Raw genomic sequence first — 21,203 nt, 5'->3', positions numbered from 1 at the left:
GCACAGAGTCCCTCGGGAGGCGAGGCAGGGACGGGGCCCAGTGCCACCACCCCTCCAGGCACTGCACCCCCAGCCCTGCCGCCACCCCAGCCCCAGGAGCTGCACTCCCATAAAGCCTGAACTGTGTCTCCTCCCCGCCGCGCCCCACGTGACTTCTCTGCAGGCCTTGGGGCTTCAATAGGTCCCTTCACCTCCCTGGGCTGCAACCCAGTGGCTCCTCAAGTCTCCTAGAGTGGGGGGAACTTGGGACTCCATTGTCCCCACACCCCACAGAGCAAGCGAGCCCTCTCTGACCACTTGGAAAGGGAGAGGCACCGCTTGACATTCCTGAGCGGCCGCTGGGCCAGGGCCAGAGTGCTGGGTTTAGGGAGGAGGAGGGGGAACGGGCCAAAAGGCGAGGGAGGGTCTGGGCACCGAAGCATCGTGGGAGGGGGCACTCCAATGCGGCCCTTGTCCGGCCCCTGCTGGGCTCCCCCTGCCACGAGCTGCCACACAGGCCTCTTGTTGGACGCACCGAAGTCTCCACCCTGCGGAGCTGCCAGCCGCTGTCCTGGAGCCAAGCGCTGCGTGTGCCAGCCAGCGGGGCTCGGCAAGCCGCGTGGGCGCACCGGTGCGTCTGGGGAGCGCCAGGCCCCCCAGGGGGCAGCCACAAAGCCCGGGCGCCCCGCGGCACACACAGCGGACCCCGCCTGAGCCTGAGGATTCGCCTTGCCGCGCCAGCTCACCGCCCGCCTTGGCCCCTGCGTACCCTCTTCTGTGACGGGGCGGGCTGGGAGGCAGGGCCGGCCACAGGGTTACTCCAGACCCGCGGCCCTTCCTCCGCGCCACCGGGACTCTCCCCGCGGCGCAGCCGAGCCCCTTAGCCCACATGCCTCTTAGCGAAGAGCGGCCGCGCAGATGGCTAGCGAGCGTACGGAAAGCTGCTCAACAGCATTAGGCATCAGAGAAATGCAAGTCAGAACCGCAAGGAGACGTCCCCCGCGGCCATTAGCAAGGCCATTATCCGAAGACAGCGAGGGAGGAAGTGCTGGCGGGGATGGGGCGCGATCGGAACCTTGCGCACCGCGGGGGCTTGTAAAGCGGCGCAGTCGCCATGGAAGATGGTGTGGAGGCTCCTGACAAAGCTGAAAACGCACCTGCCATCCCACCCACCTCTCCTCGAACATCTAAAGGAATGGAAAGCGGGGTGGGGGGTGGGGGGGGGGAGAGGGGGAGAGAGAGAGTGCTGTGCGCCACGCCACGGCGGCATTAGCCAAGTGGTGGCAACAACCTAGTGTCCATCAGTGGGTGGACAAGGAACATGGGTCCATCGCACCATGGAATGTCACCCAGCCTTCAGGAGGAAAGGCATCCGGCCCCATGCTGCAACACGCATGAACCTGGACGTGGGATAAGGCAGTCCCAAGAGGACAAATCGTGCACGACGCCACTGACAGTGTCTAAAGCAGTCAGCGTCCTAGGAGTGAGCGGGGCCTGTGGCGCCAGCGGTGGGGGGCGGGGGGGGGGGGGCTGTCTCACGGGCAGAGCTGCAGCTTGGCAAGAGGAAAAAGCGCTGGGCATGTTCACCACAGTGCGAACACACCTAACAGCTGGGCTGTGCGCTTCAAAATGGATAAGATCGGGCCCAGCTGGCGTGGCTCCGTGGTTGAGCGTCCACCTAGGAACCAGGAGGTCACCGTTCCATTCCCGGTCAGGGCACATGCCCGGGTTGCGGGCTTGATCCCCAGTAGGGGGCGTGCAGGAGACAGCCAGTCAATGAGCCTCTCTCATCATTGTTTCTCTCTCTCCCTTCCTCTCTGGAATCAATAAAAATACTATGTATTTTTTAAAATGGTTAAGACAGTAAACTTTATGCGTTTTTCACCACAATAAAATAAGAGGGAGGGGATGGTAAAGGGGACGTCAGTCGATCTTCCCGATTCACAGATGAGAAAACTGAGGCCGAGAGGCGCGCCGGGCCCAGGTACAGAGCCCTGGCAGCATCAGGTCAGGACGGGCGCGGCAGACGGTGAAATGTGGCGGAGTGATGCGCAGGCCACTGGGTGGCTGGGCCCAGCTCAATGGCCCTGGTCGGTGCTAGCTTTCAAGAGGTGGCCCCGTGGGCCAGGGCCACGTGGGTTATCTAGAAAATTCACTGAAGAGGAATAACACCTGTGTGGCTGATGTCAGCTAACCGTCCCGTCCCCGAGCTCCTTCAGAGAGCCCCCGCCGTACCCCAAACCAGAACAAGGGCAGGGCAGGTGTCACGGGGTGAAAAGGTGGAAAACAAACCTATTCTCAAACCTGCCTCTGCCAGGGCCTGCACCTCAGCTTCTCCATCTCCGAGGGCCTGGTTCCTCACCAGGAACATGGCAGGGGTTTGAGGCATTTTACTTTATTTGTTTAGAGAGGGAGAGGGAGAGAAACATCAACATGAGACTGAGAGATCAATGAGCTGCCTCCTGCACACCCTCTCCCGGGGATCAAGCCTACAACCCAGAGACGTGCCCCGACCCGGAACGGAACCAGCAACTTTTGACATGGAGGTGTTTAGTAAAAGGAGTCTAGGGTGCTGGTTAACACTCTGGAGCTGACTCCTGTTGTGGGGACACCGTTTCCTCTGTGTGACCTCCCAGTGCCTCCGTCGGGGACAAGTGCTCAGAAATGAGCTATTGGTGGGAGATCACGGGGGATCCCGCACGCACCTCTGGGTATCTGACACTCCTGATGGCCCCACGCGGGCCTGACAACGGAAGTGCCCTCTGTCGGAGGGACAGGCCGAGCAGGTCTGGAGGGTGGGGCCCTCGGCCAGGCCTCTGCAATGTCGCCCGATGTTTCCCTGGCCCTGGGTGTGACTGAGTCAGGGCATTGGACACGGGGGGGGGGGGGGGGGGGGCAGGGATGGGCAGGACAGGCCCCAGCCCTTCATCCTCGCACGTCTCTGATTGCTGCCACAGAGACACCACCCGTCAATCCTGCCACTGTCCCCTGAGCGCCAGACACCTCCACTCTGGGCTCCAGGCTTCGTTGAGCCTGAGGCAGGGAGACTGAGGGGCTTCAATAGGTCCCTTCAGGCCCTCAGGAGGCACCGGCCTAGCCGGCCATTCTCCCGACAGCAGCTACTCCCCAGGGGAGAGGACGCGGGCTCCGCCCCCAACAGCCCCCAGCCCCACGGAACCCCGGGAGGACCCGAGGAGTCCTCCCCACAGCCACCCTGCAGGATCTGCGCTTAATCCCGAGCACGAGGGCGGGTGGGCGAGGAAAGGATTTGGTTTCATTCCTGTAGATGCCCGAGCCTTGGCCCGCGCCCCAGGGCACAGGAGCCAGGCGCCCCGCCTCAACCAACAAAGGCTTCCTTTATTAAACAGGGATGCGCTGCATTCCATTCCGAGGCGCACACTGGACGCGGGGCGCGACGTGTCCAGGTGGGACCCGGGTCCTGCGTGGGCTGCGAGGGGTGAGGGGGGCCTGGGGCCTGCCTGTCCCACCCCTGTCCTGCGGGCAGGGCTCGGTGACCTCGGTCCGCGCTGTCTGAAGGGCCACTCCCAGCTGAAGGCAGGCATGGCGCCGAGGCCCCGTCGGCGGTGGGGCAGTGCCTCCCGGAGCACAGGGCTCAGAGGGGCGGGGGCAGGTCAAATGGGAGGGCCCTTGTCCACGGGAGGGACTTCGAGGCAGTTCTCAAGCAGGTTCCAGCTGGCATGGAAGTCCCTGGCACCACTGCCCCGTGGGCACTTAGGATGGCAGGCCCACTGGGACGGGGAGAGGGGTGGCCACAAGGGGGTGCTGGTGCGCGGGGCTTGGGAACGGGGGTGGGCAATACCAGGAGAGCAGGCTGCCCAGCAGCCACGAGCACCTGCCGGCAGAGCTCCCGGACCGGGGCGGAGGGTGCTGGCCGCCCCAGGTGTCCCCTCCCGAAAGCTGAGCCCCGCGTGCGGGTCTGGGTCCCTGGTCTTTGGTGCCTTCTAGAGTCTCGTGGCGGCTGTGCCACTGGGAAGGGAGAAGGTCATCCCGGGAGGTCCTGTCTTCCGGGGATGGGCGCGTGGTGCCAGCTCAGGACGCCTCCTCGGCCTGGCCGTTGGTCTGGCTGTTCAGCGTCTGGCTCAGGGCTGGCTCCCGCACCGTCTTCCTGTCCGCCTGCCGGGCCTGGGGCAGCTGTTGCTCCAGCTCCAAGCCCCTGCCAGGCCTAGGCCTCCTGGGGGAAGAAGCCCAGCTTGGCCAGCGACATCTCCTTCCGCAGCCTCGTGACCTCCCAGAACATGGGCTCTGCTGCAGGCAGAGAGAGGGGGAGAGCTTGGCGGCAGCTCAGGGTCACCTTGGGCCGACGGCCTGGCCCTCCCCTGGCTCTGGGCAGGGCAGCGGGCAGGCACTCTGGGGCTCCCACCGTCCCCCAGGACAGATGGCCCCAGCGAGTGGCTGAACTCCCTGAGGCTCCAGTCTGAGGCTCTGTGAACTGCTGAGCAAACACGTGAAGGAGCTGTGCTGTCCTGGGGAGCAGGTGGCAGCCGCTCCACAGCCGGACACAGATGAGCAGGTCACACGGCCACACACTCGCAATGCCTTCCCTCCTCTCCTCCCTAGTCCTCACTGGGACCTGGAGCGGGACGCAGGGCCACAGTGCCAGTCCAGCAGCGGGAAGGAGGTGGCCCCTCCGGGCTCAACCCTGGCCTGGCTGTGGCCTTCCCGAGGGACTTGGCCCCCACAGGCTGGGGGAGAGGCGTACACTCCAAACTGGTTCAGGAGACTCTTAGGGAACCAAGTTTGGAGGAGCGGGAAGCTAGGCTATGCGGGATGGGAGGAGGGGGCCAGGGGACATCAGAAGGCCACACCTGGAGGAGAGGGGTCCCTAGGGGAGGCCCCTCATGCAGGTCCTCAAACGCCAGGCCAGTGACAGGGAGCTGTCCCTGCAGGGCCCTGGGCCCGGGAGAAAGCAGTCAGACCCAGGTAGGGGGGTGGCATCAGGCTAGCGTTCCTGGTAAAGCGGGGTTCAGAGGCTCCTTTTGCAGCTCACGTCAGCGCCAGGCTTACCAGCCCTTTCCTCACCCACAATCTCCTTCCCCTGGAGTCCTGGCCCAAGACTGAGGGGGGCAGAAGCCTCTGATTGACCCCACCACTGCCACCGGCCCCATCCCCCAGGGCGCCATCCCCCCGTCGGCCACCAGGGGGCGCTCACCGTCCTGCCGCACCAGGCCTTGCTGGATGTAGCGGATGTAGGTGAAGAAGTTGCACACAGCGGTGATCTGTGGGAAGAAGCGGGGAGGATGTGACCAGCCAGTCCTCAGACGTGGGGTCCCTCAAAAGCCAGGGCAGGTCGGAGAGCAGAGCGGGAAGCCCCATGTCCGGTCCCATCAGAGCCTGAATTGAACGGGGCTGGGCTGTTTAACAATGGCAGTACTATTACGATTTCTACTAAAACAATAGCAGCAACTAGCATTTCATCAAGGGCACACCTCCAGGGAGGCAGCCATGCTTCTCATGCGCTGTTACACGGGGAAAACGGAGGCTCCAGAAGCGAAGCCAGCTGACAACGGTGGAGGTCACGGAGCCGATCGTGGCAGAGCCGAGCGTGACACCAGGCAGCCTGCCCAGCCTCCACGCCCACCCCCCGTGGCTGCTTGCTCTGGAGGCCGAGGCCCGGGCCAGCCAGGCCTTAGCCAGGTGCTCCTGGTAACGCCAGGAAAGACAAGGGGGTCGGAAGCTGCTCACCTGGCGGCCCTGGGTCCCCATGCCCGGAGCCCCAGCCCGGCGGAGGCCTGCTCTGCCCAGCCCTCTGCTCAGACCCGGGCCCTGCCACGAAGACTCTCATACGGTGGAGAGGGTATTGCTGGTGCCCTGCCAGGCCCCTCCCCAGGCTGGGGCCCCATCTCCCCGATGCTGAGAGCGTTGGCCGCTAATGGCTCATAGGTGCCCCCCTGCCAATGGCTAACTGGCATGGGGGGTTATAAAAGGCCAGTCCCCTTGCCTCAGGGTGGAACCCACTCAGCGGCAGCCAGACCCCAGCCACGGCCACAGCCTGCTTCGCTCCACCACCTCCCCTCGCCTGCACCCCGTCCTGCTGTCCTCTCTAGCGCCTGAGGCCCGGCCTTTAGGGAAACCGCCCTGAGGCAGGACGGCAGGCAGCTGGCAGTGCCCACAGCAGCCCCACGGAACACCCAGCACTCTGGGGAAGGGGTGTCCGGTGTGTGGGGGCCCCAGACGGGGCATGGAGAAAGTCACAGGAGGGGACCTGCTCTGGCTGGGCCCTCAAACACACAGGAACCCTTGCCAGGGACCAAGCGGGGGCAGGGGGGCTGGTGGCCCAGGCAAAGGCAGGGAGGTGTGAAGAGAGTGGCCACGTCAGGAACCAGCCCAGTGAGGCCAGAACGCGGTGGGCGGGGCGGGACGTGGCGGAGGTCGGGCAGGAAGAGGCCACGTGTGGCCCGTGGCCAGTGGCTCCCACGGGAGGCTCGGGAGCAGGGACTGGCCGGGAGCAGGGGGTTCTGGCCCCGGGGCTGTGCTTGGGGGACAGAACTCTTCTCCCTGTGGACCCCACACGCCTTGGCCTCTTCAGGATGGGGACCACATCCTAGGGGACCACAACCTAAGACGTCACCCCTTCTCATCTCCCGGACCAGAGCGGGGGCACAGACCTGAAGGAACCGAGTTCTGAACGTGACTGCCGGGCACGGGGATGTCCGGGGCGCATCCTCCGTTGACTCAGAGCGGGGCGACCCGGCGGCTGAGTGGCCCCAGGGACACCCCTTCCTTTCTAAGGCTCAGACTCCCTTTGGGTAAGTGAGAATCCAGCTCACTCTCGGGGGGCGCGGGAGAGGGGGGGCCCCGGGACGACATGCTCGGGTGCCCTGTGGAAGCTGTCAGCACCAGACACGCTGCCCTCACTGACCAGCCTGCTGCAGGGACGCGGCCGTTAGTCCCTTCGGTCCCCAGAGGCGCCCCAGGAGGTCAAGGAGAGGCCGCCCACACGAGTCGCCTTTGCACCGAGCTCATTCTCCTTCATCCCTTACAACCCTCCTCGCCGTCCATGAGGGGACAGAAGAGTGGGGACCGCCCCACCCTTACCCCCAGCTCGGTGAGGCCCCCGATCCAGCCCGGTCACCCGGCAACAGAGGGCAGGGCTGGGAGTCCTAGAGGGCCCCGCGCCCTGCGGTGACTGCGGGCTTTGTGACCAACACCCCTCCAAAGCCAGGGCTGGAGCCAAGGCGGGAGCTGTCCTCTGAACTCCCGGCCACTGCCTTCACCGGGTACATTAAACCACGCAGGTGGCAGGGGCCACCCATGAGTACATCTTGGCTAGCAAGAAAGCGGGCACCACCGTCCTTCAGCCACCGAGGAACCGGGTCTGCCAACAGCCACGTGCGCTCGGGAGAGGACCCCCACCTCCAGAAAGGACGCAGCCGACGGGACACCTTGGCTGCTGCCCAGGAGACCTGAGCTGGGCACCCCGCTAAGCTGGGCCCAGACTCCTGAGCAGGGGTGTGAGAAGAAATGGGTGTGCGCGCCACGGCGTTTACGGTCATTTGTTCCGCAGCAGGAGCAAAGCACTACCCCGGGCTTGGCTGCGTGGCCCGATCAGTCTCCGCACCTCTCTGAGCCTGCTCTGCAGATCAAGGTCGCGGGCCCAGAGTCCCAGCCCAGGGGGCCCCTCCGGAGCCAAGCGATGCTCTAAGCGGGTGACTCACCCTGGCCCGGGACGATGGCGAGATGTAGTAGTGACTCTCGGAGTCCCCGAGCCGGATTCGGTGGCGACAGGCACGGGCCAAGCCGCTCAGGGCACAGGTGCTGGGGGGAAGCAGAGGGGGCCACGGGGGCCGGCTGGCCTCACCCACCAGCTCGTGCAGGGGGAGGCGCAGCTGGGAGAAGGCACGGTGGGAGGGGCAGCAGACAGACATGGGGGCGGACCTGGCGTCCTCTCCCCGGGTCCAGCCTCCCAAAGCCACGGACGGGGCAGGCCAAGATCTCCCTGGGATGGACCGTTAACCTAAGCTAGACCCCCCGCCCCCCCTAGAGCCCCTGCCCTTACCCCTGGTGGGCAGAACGTGGGCAGCCTCATGGCAGGTGCACCGAGAAGCCCCTAAGATGCCTCTCCTACTTTACGGGGCCTCAGACCATCACCCCTTCCCGGACTAAGAGGAGTCCACGCTCTCCTCCACGTGGTCACCAAGGCCCCAGGCGGGGCCGGGCCAGCAGGGCCTTTGCCAGCTCCCCTCAGCTCCTAGCGGCCCTGTGCCTCCTTCTTCACGTGGCTGTGCGTGCCAAGGAGCCGGGCGCCCGGGTGCTCCACACCTAGCCCCCCGTCTTCCCTGCTGCTCCCCACTGCCCAGGAAATAGCGATGGAGAATCCCGAGCAAACAAAGGTTAAACAGGCTGCTTGGCTGTGGGACTTATCAGAGCCTTTGCTGCCTCCAGGGTCGCTGAGGCCTCCGACTGGACGGGGGAACCTCTTTTCAGGGACATCTGCAGGTGGTTTGTGAAAGGCTGGCCGAGCCGGTGAAAGCCCAGGACCCACTGGACAACCTTTCCGTTCTGGCTCCAGCCTCAGCCCACCTCCCTGCCCGCCACGGCTCCACCCACACGCCCACTCGGAGGTGCTTTCGTGGACACCCCAGCTTCTCCTGCCTGCCTGGAAGGCCCACCCCTCCTTGGCAAACTGCTAGTCACCCTTCAAAGCTGCCTCACATGCCCCCTTCGATACGGAGGCTCCCACCCCTGGCTGCCGAGGGGAACTGCTCCCCAAGCTCTGCCCTTGCTCCCCCCGCCCACCCCCCCGGGCCACCTGGTTCTGCTCTAGCCCTGCTCAGCGCGGCCTGAGCAGCAGGAAGGACAAGGTGCCAGGGCCCACTGGGCCCTTAGGAGCAGAAGGCGGAGCTGGCAACTGACATCACTTACGTGGCAATTGGGGCCCGGAACCCACTGTGGGGGAGAGAGGGCGGGGAGAGGGTGCGTCAGGCCAGCCAGGAAGAGGGAGACCCCAGCCCCCGGACTCCCTGGAGAGTCTGGGGTCCGTGACTAGGGGCAGGATGGTCAGTGGGCAGAGCCACTGTCCCTCTTCTGTCCGGTGCCCCTGCACCCGGCCCACCCTGCCCACCCCGGAGCCGCTGCAGTGCTCCCTCGGCAGGCAGAGCTCACCCTCCCTGGCCAGGCCCTGGATGGGTGCTTTCCCGCGGGGCAGGAAGGGGAGGGAGCCGGGCTTACTTGGTGCTGCCGTATCCAGCTGCGGCCGCCTTCCCCGTGGGCGGCGTGTGCGAAGCCACGGGCTCGATGGTGAGCGTGTTGTCCTCCACGGCAGCCCGCACCAGCGCCGAGAGCTGCGCGGACCAGGGCGCGGTTGGGCGGTGAGGGCGGCCGGGCGGAGGGGCTGGGCCCGCCGGCTGCCCTCGCCCACTCACCTCCTGCGCCGTGAAGTCCAGGCAGGGCCCCACGTCCTCGCGGTACACCCTTCCCAGGAAGGGGCTGTCCTTGTCCAAGGTGGGCGACGCCCTCCAGGCCTGGAACTCCGCAAACAGGGTGGTGTCCACCTGCCGGGGAGGGAGCGAGGTGGGGCGGTCAGGGCGATGGGCAGAGACAGGGACGGGCAGAGCCGGGGCGTTGGGAGCAGGGAGGACGCAGGGCAGGCCGCAGCATGCCGGGGTGTCCCGGGGCCCCCCGGGCCTGCAGGAGAGCCCAGTCCCGAGAAGGAGCTCCTGCTTCCCTCTGCACCAGCCACTGGCCGGCTCGGCCTCCCTGCGCCGTGTCTCCGCGCCCCGCGCTGCCCGACACACCTGGTCCAGGCCTCATCGGGAAGACCCCCTGCCTCCTCCAGGAGGAAGAGCTGGAGTGACCCCACAGCTACACCAGGCCCCGCACACGCAAGCACGCGCACACAGGAGGGAGCATAGGGCGCCGGGGGTGCATGCAGCGTGAGTGAGGCAGAGGGACAGAGGGGTGGCCCTCTGGAGCCGTTACCTGTCGGGAGCAGGAGAGAGAGGAAGCGGAGGTGGGGGCTGCGGGCCACTCCCCAGGCGGGAGCTGCCAGGCCGGCTCGTAGGTGAGGTGAACCGCCTTACTGGGGACCACACAGAGGAGCAGGGACAGGAGGGGGGGCAGCCCGGGCTGGGCAGGTGCGGCCAGCAGGGCAGACAGACAACAGGTGCAGGAGACAGAGGGAGGGAGCAGAGGTTAGTGTTCGATCAGATGCTCCGAGACACGGGACAGGATGGGGTCGGGGGCCACCTGGCCATCAGAGGCCCCAGGAAGCCGATCCCACTGGAGCCCTCGTGGGCGCTTGCTGGGTACAGCCTCGCGCTGAGCTCCCGACACCCACGCTCTTCAATTCCTCTACGCCCAGGAGCCCCCACATCCCACGCGAGGAGACTGAGGCGCCGACAGGTGTCCCCACTTGCTCGAGGACAAGGATATCCCAGGCCATCGTCCAGCCTGAACCATGCACTCCATGTACCCGGCCGAGGAAGGAGGCAGCCCCTCAAAGGCCATGCTTGTCCTGGCACCACAGCCAGAGGGTGCCCAGGACCCTCAAGTGCAGGGGTGTCACAAGGTAGTGCTGGCCTCAGGGCTGCGGCCACACGGGCCCAGGTCGCCTCCGCGGAGCCCCAGCACCGCCGCCGGAGGGCAGGCGCTCAGGCCCTAGGCAGCTCGGTGCAGGGACGCCACCTCGGCGGCGTGGGAATGGGGAGGGGTGCCAGGCCCCCAGATTGCACACCGGGAGCTGAGGGCCACAGGTCTCATTTACAAGGACCTGCCCAGCCCTCATGGCCGGGGGACACAGACGCCCAGAGAGGGCAGGGCAGGCTCCAGGCCACACAGCAGGCGGGGGGGAGGGGGGGCGTCAGGCCTGGTCCCACTGGGCCCCACTGCCTGGCTGACAGTGGGACAGTGCCCGCGGCCCACGCACGGCCCGCCCTCCGCCCCTCACCTCTCTGCCTTCCTTGTCCGGGGTGAGGATGTGGCCCGCGGCAGGGCACGCGATGGGGCAGAGGGCACTGCTGGTGCTCTTATGGCGCAAGTGGCCTTTGCGGGGTCCGGCCTTGGTGGGGCTCAGCAGCTGGGGGTGCAGCTCGCGGTTGGGAGAGGCGGGTGTGGACGTGATGACCAGCGTCTTCAAGGCTGTCACCTCCGCCTGCAGCATGTCGATCTGGCCAGAACGAGATGGCTGCCAACCGTCGCCCAGGGTGACGCCGCCCACCGCCTGCCAGGCAGCCAGGACGGCAGCACGGAGCACCCGCCCCCACCAGGTACCCACCCTGTTAGCCGGACTCTGAGATGCCCGTCGGGGAGCTGGCCTCCCACGGAGGGACACCCAGGAGCCAGGACAGCCCAGCCTCCCATTTTACAGACACACAAATGGGCCCCAAGACAGGAAGCTACTTGCCCAGGCTCTCACAGCCCAATGGAGGTCCCTGCTTTGTTGAGGGTGTGTGTGTGTGTGTGTGTTGGGGGGAGGGGGGGGCAGGGGGGGTAACAATGACCGTGGGATCCTCCCAGCCCCTGGAAGGCCCCAGAAGGTCTCTGTGGCACCGTGAATTTCAGTGATGGAATCACAGCCCCACCCTCTGGGCCTCGGTGTGCCCATCCCTGGCGCCCCGCCGGGCTGTGCGGGGTCTGACTGAATCGGAGGGCACACAGGCGGGCCTGGGCAGGTGTGGGGGCTCACCTTGCCCCAAGCCTCTTTCAGCTGCTTTTCTGATGCCGCCTGCTTTGTGTTGGCTTCTCGAACCATCTTGTGGGCTTCCTGGGGAGAAGGCAGCGGTGAGGAGCCGATGGACGCCCAGCAGCCCGGCCCCGCTGCCCCCGCCAGCCAGCGTACCTCGAATAGGCTGGCCGTCAGCTCCTCCAGCTCCCGCTCCAGCTGCTCCCGCACCTTGGACAGCCGCTCACACTCCTCATCCTTCAGCTTGAGCTCCTGGGGGCACCAGGTGGGTGGCTGTCAGCCCCTCAGGGGCCCTCGGGCCTGACACTGGGGCGACCAGGCCCCCTTCCAGGCCCCATGCCCGGGTCATCTTGGCGAGGGGGTCGGGGGGCCCTGAGCTTGCCTCTGCTGCTCTAGTTTATGAGGCGTTCTCCGTTCAGCTGCTGGCAGGAGAGGAAACCCCGGCTGCCAGTGTGTCAGAGCCTGGAACAGGTTTTGGGGGATCACACTTCTACAAGTCACCCTAAAACTGCTCTGTCCTTTGTCTGCACTCCCCCGGGCCCACGCAGGCCTGGACAGGTGCCTGAGACCTCTGGGCATTCGGGGTGCCCCGCCCCTCCCGGCCCCCCTGCCCGCCCCCCCCCCCCCGTCTCCCCCGGCCCCCGCCCCCCACCTTCTGGGCTTTGTGCAGCTCCTCCTTCAGGAACTCCGAGCCCTTCTCGCGGATCTCCATGGACGAGCTGCGCAGGCGAGACACGTCCAGCTGGGCGACGGCGGCGGGGCCCTCCTCGTCTTGGGTCCCCTCCCCTGCAGAGGTCTCCGCCAGGGCTCCTGGGGACTCCCTGCAGCTCTGGCAGGGGCCCACGCTCTTCCAGGAGACAGGGACAGCTTCGAGGGGCGGTGGGTGGCCCTCGTCCGGGTGGGGCTGGCTGCGAGGCAAACAGCAAACACAGGATGCAGTTCTCAGACCTAGAGAACTGAGCCCAGGGACCCACCCTGGGCAACGCACCTGCCTGCCACTCTGGGCCTCAGTTTCCCCACCTATAAAATGGGGATACCGGCATCAGGGCTGTCACAGGGGCAGAATGGCCAAACACGAAATATCTTGGGGGCAAGACTCCTTCATCTTTGTCCACCACACCCACTCCTGCTCAGGGCCTAGGTCTCTGTGTAGCACACAGTAGGTGGTCAGCACCCAGTAGGTGCTCGGCTCTGGTTGTCCAACAGGGGACTGTCCATTCATGAGGGCTGAGAACTGAGTTTCCACCTCTGTAGAGTGTGGACAATCCCCATGGTCCTGCCTCAAGGGCCATTGAATGCGGAGAGATGGGCATAAAACCTTGGCACACAGGAGGCACCTAAGTGGGAACTGCTTTTGTTGTTACTGTTAATGCAAATTTTATGCAAATTAAGGACAGATCAAAGAGGAAGGACCAGCCATGGCCGGCAGGGCTGAGGCCAAAAGGTTCTTCAACCACCAGGCAAGGCAGACCCACTTCCTGCACCCCCCCTCCCGACCTGCCTCTCCCTGGCCTGCCTAGTGGCCTCCCCCCACCCCATTCTGGGCCTCAGGACCCTCCTCCCCTCTGTGTTCACCTCCTTTGGCCAATCCACACTCCCCAGCTCCAAGAGGACCCTGGGGAGGGGGCAGGGAAGGAGGGAGGGGGAGGCCTTAGCCAGCATTGCTTTGTGCCAAGACAGCACCTCTGGACCCGCTCACTCAGCAAAAGCTGGCGGCTCCTGAGCCAGCAGCTTCTGAGCGGCCGTGGCTGGGCTGAGGGTGGGGGCTGGGCCAGGCCACGGGTAACATGCGGAAGTAGAGGGGAGGGGGCGCCGAGGGGACCACACAGGAGGGAGGAAAGACAAGGCCAAAGAGTCGTGGGGTTCGGGATTGCTGCAGGGAACTGTGCAGGGCAAGGCCGGGGACTGGCCTCCTCCTCGTCCTCTGGACCCTGGGACCGTCACCAAGCAGCCCCTCAGCCTCAGTTTCCCCCAGGGTCACACAGAGGAACTGGGTCCCCGGGGAGCCCAGCAACCAGCCCTTTCCTAACCCTTCGCATGGTCCTGTCCAGCCAGCCAGCCCAGCCCGCCCGCTGCTTTGGAACCAGCCCAGAGTGTGGCCTGGAGGTCTCGGGGCTGGGTCCTGCTGGCGGGGACACGGGGCCCTGGTGAGTGGATGGAACACACCTCCTTCGCCCCATCAGCAGAGTGTGTGCCAGACAGATCTCCCTACCTCCCTCGCTGGGAAAGGGTCTTGTTGGCAGGGTGTCCCTGGGGCCTGCGGGCTGTGGCGGTGCCATGGGGGCCCTGGCCTGCAGCCGGCGTCCCGGGACTTACACTCGCTAGAACCGCCCAGGGGCGCTCTGTCCAGGCATCTCGTTCCAAACCCAACAGCAGTGAGGGCCTGTCCCCGTCCTACAGACGAGGGCGGAGTCTCAGCGAGTGACGACACCTGGCCAGGTCACCGAGCGAGCTGGTCGGTGGCGGTGCTGGGACAGGTGGCCAGGTCTTCAGCCCAGGCCCAGCACCCCCAGTGGGCGGGGTGTGAGTGGTGGGATGGGCGCTTTGCCCCGGAGCCAGGACCGCTGGGCCCAGGGGACCCGGGAGGCTCCTCCTTGGCTGTAGCAGGGAAATCTGGCCACATCCCTGCCCCGACCGCCTTCCCAGCCGCCGCTCAGGCCCAGAAGCCGCCCCCCGCGTGGTGCAGCGGAGCACAGAGGCCAGCGGTGGGCAAGCCCAAGGCCACAGCAGACTCCGAGCTGCAGCCCAGGGTGCACGTGAGCCCCTGGGAATGTCCCGGAAACCCCTGCTTCCGCCTGTGGCTGGGAGTTAAACCTGCAGGAGGTGCACTGACAGTTAAAGGGCAACTCCCCGGACACAGCACCAGGCACGGTGTGCAGTCCACAGCCACGTTTGGCAGACACCCACCCCCACCCCACCCCACGCCTGCCAGGCTCTGGGTCCCGCAGCTGAACCCTCTGGCCCCGGAGCGCTGCGCCCACTGGCAGTGCGGAGGTCAGGGGCTCGGCCCTCGATCAGGCGGGGCAGCAGGCCCACCCCGGGGTCGCCCATTTTGACAGCAGGAACCAGACCAGAGGCCAAGGGTGGGGGTGGCCCACGGGGACAGCACAGGACACAGACAGGATCCCAGGCCTCAGGCGCCCAGACGCCGTGCCTGTCCCTCTGCAAGGCCCACCCGCCCTGTGCCACGGGCCTGCCCGGGAGGAGAGGGCGCCAGCCCCGCCCAGGAGCGCCAGACACTGCCCACCAGTGTGGCCTGGGCCTCTCCCGCTGGTCCCAAGGGCAGGGCGGGGTGTGGCCAGACAGGCCCCCATCATTTTCCCAACCGGCCCTCACTGCAGCCCGCTGCCAGGGGGATGGGACCCTGTCCTGCTACCGGAGGAGACGGGAGGCCCCGAGACAGTCTCTGCGTCACCCCGCCTTCTCCACGCCCCCCGAAAAGCCCAGCGCGCAGCCTAGCGGCAGAGAGCGTGGGGACAGCGGGACCACCCTGTGGTCACCAACTGTCCAGCTGTCCAGTGCCGGGGCCGGGGCGCAGGCGCAGGGAAGGCCCACCCTGTCCCGGGAGGGAAGCTCCCGTCTGAGGACCCTCTTCCTCCGGCTTCTGGCCCGCGAGGCCAGCTCGGTGACTCAGAAACTTCAGGCTAAGCAGGGACCGGGGCCCCTCCCTCCTTGGGTCCAGCCCCGGCCAGAATCGCGTCCTGCACACTCTCAGCCTCCGCACAGGCCGGCGGTGCCCTGGCTGTGAACCCCTGCGTGGGGGGGACACGCCCTCTCAGAGGAGCAGGGGCTCCCGCGGAAGTGCTTCCCCGTCTCCCCCGCAGGCCAGGTCCACGCCCTCTGCCCAGACCTTCCCAGTCCCCGTTCCCGCAGACACAGAGCCCAGCGTCCAGGATACGGGCCCTGGGAAGGTCGGCTCAGGGGCAGGAGACGGGAAGAGTCAAGGTCACAGGTGGGGCGTGTTTCCTCGAGCCCCGGCAGTTCAGACAGGAAACGTCCCGCGGGGTCACTTCCCCTGGAAGCAAGCTGGGGTGGGGGGGAATGCAGCCACCGCGCCCCCACACCCCATCCAGGCCGCTCAGGAGGGCAGCGGGCTTTTGTCCCCAATCACAAAAATGGGTCCAAAAGTGAGGACCCTGCCGAAACCGGTGTGGCTCAGTGGATAGAGCGTCGGCCTGCGGACTGAAGGGTCCCGGGTTCGATTCCGGTCAAGGGCATGTGCCTTGGTTGCGGGCATGTCCCCAGTGGGGGGTGTGCAGGAGGCAGCTGATTGATGTTTCTCTCTCATCGATGTTTCTAACTCTCTATCCCTCTCCCTTCCTCTCTGTAAAAAATCAATAAAATATATTTATAAAAAAAAAAAAAGTGAGGACCCTGGGTCCTATGGTCCCGTCACCCAGCAACCCCACTGGACCAGAGGCCATTCCTGAGGCCAGAAGGGCCCCACGGGGGTCCTCTGTGCCCCCAGCCCTGGCCAGCCCAGCCAGCCACGCGGTCTCTCTGCCCCAACCTCTGCCTCCGCAGCCAGTGGTGCCCAGGTCACCTCTTAGAGCCAAAGGCCCCTGAGCTTTCGGGCATAACAGGTTCGTTAAACAGGCAGCAGTGCGACCCGCGAGGGATGCTCCGGAACCGGGGGAAGAAGAGGGCTGGAGGGGCGCTGGGACCTTCCCCCCACTCAGCCCCGAGGGCATGAGGCCACCAGTCAAGTGACACTCATCGGGGACGGAGACCAGATGCGGAGACCCCAGGACAGGTTTCGGTTGGCTCCCTGACCGGCCTCCCAGCCCGGCGGGCTCACCTTACCAGGAGGGGCCAAGTCGTCAGCCCCAAACCCCCAGCAGGTGGGAACCCTGAGCCCCAGCCACGCAGGTCCCCGCCCCGGGGTGGAGAGGAGGGTTACGGGGCCGCAGATGTCACCGTGAGATCCAGAGAAGGATGGCGACTTGGCCGGAAGTGGCCGGGTGGGAACTGAACCCAGAGTGCTGGCACTCGTGAGTCATGTGACCTGTCACCCAGAGAAGCCCCGGGGCAGGGGGTGGGGGGGATGGGACTTTCGGAGAAGCCAGGCAGGATGCAGACGGGCTCTGAGGAAGTTTGAGACAGCGCCCCAGCGGTGGGGGCGGTGGGCTCCACCCACGGCTGCTGAGAAGCCAGGCGGGCTCTGAGCTAGGAGAGGACACGCAGAGACCAAGGACTCCGAGAGGGGGCTCGTGGGAAAACCAGGGGCTGGACGGGGTGGGGGGGACAGAACAAACGGACATTGCAGCCATTACTTAATGGGATCGAAAACCCAGGGAATGAGGCGAACAGTGGTACCCGTGGCAGCAACGAGGAGCTGTGAGGGGGTCTTTCAGGGAAGGGAAAGGGGGTGGCTGAGGCATTTGGGAAGGGGCGGCTGGAGGGACGCACCAGGCCAGAGGGAGCAGCCGCAGCCTGAGCCTGGATGAGGGATGGGGGACAGGCGGGGAGGCCAGAGAGCCAGCCTGGGGACCTGAGGGGAGCCCTGCCACGTGGTGGAGAGGTGGGGGCTCCAGGGGAGGGGGACGCTGTCACCATGGGACAGAGGAGCAGGACCCCGGAGGTGGGGCGGGGCCGGGCCCGCTGCAGGAAGGGGGAAGCAGGTGTGCGCTCGGAGGGAGGAGCAGGAGCAGGAGCAGGAGCAGGGAGGGGCGGGCAGCCTCAGGTGCTAAGGAGAGAGGTCAGGACACCTGAAGCAGGTGGGCCAGGCCACGCCCCTCCCCCCCCCCCCCAGGCCTGCCAGCCCAGCGCGGCCCCATGAGGCAATCCAGCCGTGTCTCCACTGAGAACCAGCACCCAGCCCGTGCCTCGGGTCCACCCGTCCGGTAGGAAGAGAACCTGACACCCAAGACCTCAAACATCCAGCACATACACCGGGAGTGCCCAGTACAGATGTGCTGGCTGCGGCCCAGCAGGAGAGATACCTGCTGAGGGGCAGGGGAAGTAGGCATTCCTGAGGGCTGCACGACCCCCTCCCCCGCTCCTGACCCGGGAGCCCCAGGCCACACTTCAGGGAGGTCTCTGAGATCTTGCCTCCTGGCAATGTGGTTAGTTTTTCTCAAGTAAAATCTTATAAAAGTAAAAAAAAAAGAACTGGCTCAGAGCTGCCGTCCCCCATGACTTAGGCCTTCAGGAAAGACGAGCACACGAGGGTAGCCAGCCCAGAGCGGTTAAGGGACTTGCTCAGAATCCACCACAGCCCTGGAGCCCCCGCCCCGCCTGCTGCAGACACAGCCCTCCCTGGAGTCCGGGGCGTCTCATCCCTTTGGTGCAGCCCCTCAGAGACCAGAGGTTTCCAGGGGTCCTCAAACTTTTTACACAGGGGGCCAGTTCACTGTCCCTCAGACCGTGGGAGGGCCGGACTATAGTTTAAAAAAAAACTATGAACAAATTCCTATGCGCACTGCAGGCCCGGGACGCGTCGGCTGCTAAGCAGGACAGGCAGCGGCCCCCGGCGGGCCGGATCCATGTCCTCGGCGGGCTGCATGTGGCCCGCGGGCCGCAGTTTGAGGACACCTGGCTTAGACTGAGGGCCTACACCAGCCTTGGGCAAACTACGGCCCGCGGGCCGGATCCGGCTGTCCTATCCCGTTCTCTTGCTCTCTCCTCCGCTCCTTTACTTTGAATTTATATTAGTTCACACAAACACTCCATCCATGCTTTTGTTCCGGCCCTCCGGTCCAGTTTAAGAACCCATTGTGGCCCTCGAGTCAAAAAGTTTGCCCACCCCTGGCCTACACCAACGTCATGTGGCCACGCGGTGGCAAAAACCGGCCCAGATTCCAGACTCTGGCCTCTGCGGACCAAGTCCCTAGTGCCTACCACAGCGTTAGAGGCAGGGGCACCCAAGATGCTGTCCTCGCCCCATCCCCTCGGAGCAGGCGTGGTGCCCCAAACTATTGACTTGGGGCCCTTTGCGGGGTGCAGGGTGAGAGGGGTGCGGCCAGCTTGCGGGGAGCTGCCTCTGGGTCCAGAGCTATGGCCCACGCTCAGAGCCCCAAAAGAGAGGGTGCACCTGAGCCCCTGCAGAGTCCGGGCCCAGCACCTGTCCTGGCCATGAGCAGCAGTCAGGCCTCCGTTCATCCTGCAGATGAGGACGTCAGGATTCTCCCAGTCTGGGAGGCAGGACCCCAGGTGCACGGCTGCCCAGAGTTCCCATGAGCGACAGGGGGCCACACGCACAAGCAGCTCGCCAGAGTTATGAGGGCAAGAGTGACCCCCACGCAGGGTCCCCCCAGCTGCTGCTGGGGTCTGGGTGAGCTCCTAGGGCGCCAGGCCCCAGTGGGTGCTGGCAGCTGGGCCCCTGATCTGTCCAGCCCTGCCTCCAATATCCAAGTGAGGGGTCCATAAAAAGGCAGTGGTCCAGGTAACCCCAAAATCCTGCCTCTCACTCCCCGGACACCCAGCTCCCCATCCTGCCCCCTCATGCTTCCCGTCTGCATTTAGGAAGCACCTACTTCGTGCTCGGCCCCCGGCTAGACCCCAGGGGATTCCATGTTCATACAAGAAGCGAGACTACGGAGGGTCATGTGGGGGAGGGCTTGGCAGCGGGTTTATCCGGAGAGTTCCTGGGAATACAGCAGGGAGGCTGGGCCGGCGGGCTTCTCCAGCACCTTGAGTAGTCGCTTCCATTCTGTCCTTAAAGAGAGGGGCCGTCTCCCAGGGGCGCCCGGCCCGTCTGTCCGTCTGTCCGGCCCTGGCTTGGATGCCTCCAGGGCCTGGATCACGCCCCACCCAACCTGCTCATGTCACCTAGAGGCCCAGAAAAGGGAGCACATACTCTCAAGGTCAGACAGCAACTGCGCACTGTGGCTTGCCTTGGGCACACCCGCACGAGAGGCCCTGGCTTCCTCCGGCCAGGCTGGCCCTCAGGCACAGTTAACCCCAGGCAGGCCTGCCCTCCCCTCCCCTCCCCTCCCCTCCCCAGGTGCCACCAACCCCCTCCTCATCCTCCCGAAACGCATCCTCCTTCCCTCCAGGTGCAGCTCCAAAGAACTCGTCTCCCTCTAACAGCCTCCAGCCTCACCCCTTGAGTGTCAACTTAAGAACCAGGAGGTCACGGCTCCGCTCCTGGTCAGGGGCACAGGCCCGGGTTGCGGGCTGGATCCCCAGTAGGGGGTGTGCAGGAGGCAGAGGACCAATGATTCTCCCTCCCTCATCATTGATGTTTCTCTCACTCTCTCCCTCTCCCTTCCTCCCTGAAATCATAAAAATATATATTTTTTAAAAAGAGTCTCCAGCCTCTCTACACCTCCCCACTCCCCTCCCAGGAGCCCACTCTCAGCTCCCCCCCCCCCCCAGCCCCCGGGATGAAGTACCAGTACAGGAGTACCGTGGATCTGGCCTCCCTGGGGCTGCCCTCACTCCCCGCTGAGCCAGGGAGCCCTGTGCTGGGACTGTCCATCTGGCCCGGTTCTTTACAGGAACACAGCCCACCCTCACTCTGGCCACATCCCGATCCAGGACCTGGTCTTTCCATGGAAAAGGGGAAGTGTCTGCCCAGCTCCATGAGAAGTCCACAGCCTTTCCAGGCAGCCGGGGCCGGGGCCGGGACACCCCCGAGAGCCAGCGAGCAGACGGGGGTGCCAAGGGGCTCCCGCCCCGCACCTCTGAGCCCTGCCCGCCCAGGATCCTAGACGGAGGCTCAGCAACTTGCAGGCGACTTTGGCAGAGACCAGCCCTCTTCCCCAACGGCACTGCTTTCCAAGGCTGTTTCTAGCCTGGGGGGCCTCATCTGGGTGCGTACCCCAGATTCACTCTGACTTACACCGCCCCCTCCCTGCTCTGCACATGACCTAGAGGAGTTGGCGCTGTCACGCAGCCTGGGACGGTCTGCCACCACCTTCCACACGCTGCCCCCCCACACACACCCTCCCCGCGCCCCCCCCCCGCGGAGTGTCCCCTTCTCCTCCGGCTGAGAGGCGGCTCTCCGTCCTTGTGCTGGGATAGAGCCCCTCCCAGTAGGGGGTGCAGACCCGGCAGGGCTCCCCGACCTTCCCAGCCAGAAGGCAGCCGCGCCCGACCCCGCGCAGAGCCGCGAGCGCGCCGGGACCTACCCGCTCCACATCCCGGAGCCTCCGGGCGCCTGGGCGTCCGTCCCCGCCGCCGCCTCCGAGACCTCCCGGCACCGCGTCCGCGTCCCCGCTGCCGCCGCCGACTCCGCCCCGCGCCGGCCGCCGGCCCCGCCGCCTGTCAGTCCCGCCCGCAGCCTGTCCGTCGGTCCGGCCGCTGCTCGCGCCCCGGCCCCAGTTCAGCCCCAAACCCTGCCCTCGGGGGTCACGTGGCGCAGGGGCGGCCTGGGGACACGTGCCCGGCCCCGCCCTCCGCCGCCGCAGGGCTCGCGCTCCGGCCCATCCCCACTCGCCGCCGCCCGCGGGGCTGGCCGGTCGGAGCGCGCGGAGGAGCCGGATCCATCAGCCGCGGCCCCTGGGCTCCAGGCACCGCCGCCCGGCACCGCGCAGCCCACTCGGGCCGCTCCGCTCAAGGACCCACCATGGTCCCCGGCTTTCTGCTTCCTGATTCCGATCGGATTGCACTCTAGGTCAGCACACACCCTCCCACCCGG

At 65.9% G+C, this 21,203-nt stretch overlaps 1 protein-coding gene across 8 annotated transcripts; it reads right to left on the bottom strand.

The window, feature by feature from the left end:
• Positions 1-3,264: 3,264 nt before the first annotated feature.
• RAB3IL1 (RAB3A interacting protein like 1) lies at positions 3,265-20,874 on the bottom strand. Of its 8 annotated transcripts, XM_080687800.1 has the most exons (12): positions 20,695-20,824; positions 12,273-12,528; positions 11,777-11,872; positions 11,624-11,701; positions 10,886-11,104; positions 9,919-10,065; positions 9,363-9,491; positions 9,169-9,281; positions 8,863-8,886; positions 7,656-7,755; positions 5,150-5,216; positions 3,265-4,245 (listed from the first exon to the last, which is right to left on the bottom strand). In XM_080687800.1, the coding sequence occupies exons 1-12, from the start codon at positions 20,703-20,705 to the stop codon at positions 4,163-4,165; spliced, it is 1,323 nt and encodes a 440-aa protein (XP_080543926.1). In that variant the 5' UTR covers positions 20,706-20,824; the 3' UTR covers positions 3,265-4,162. The 8 variants fall into 8 exon arrangements, with proteins under 8 accessions (XP_080543926.1, XP_080543929.1, XP_080543931.1 ...); XM_080687803.1 differs by lacking the exon at positions 9,919-10,065; XM_080687805.1 differs by having other exon boundaries at positions 3,310-4,245; positions 9,169-9,491; positions 20,695-20,874.
• Between the last annotated feature and the right edge of the window lie 329 nt (positions 20,875-21,203).

This window comes from Plecotus auritus, assembly GCF_963455305.1.
Source record: "Plecotus auritus genome assembly, chromosome: 9".
In the NCBI taxonomy this organism is placed as follows: domain Eukaryota; kingdom Metazoa; phylum Chordata; class Mammalia; order Chiroptera; family Vespertilionidae; genus Plecotus; species Plecotus auritus.
This window is presented reverse-complemented; position numbering and strand designations above follow the sequence as displayed.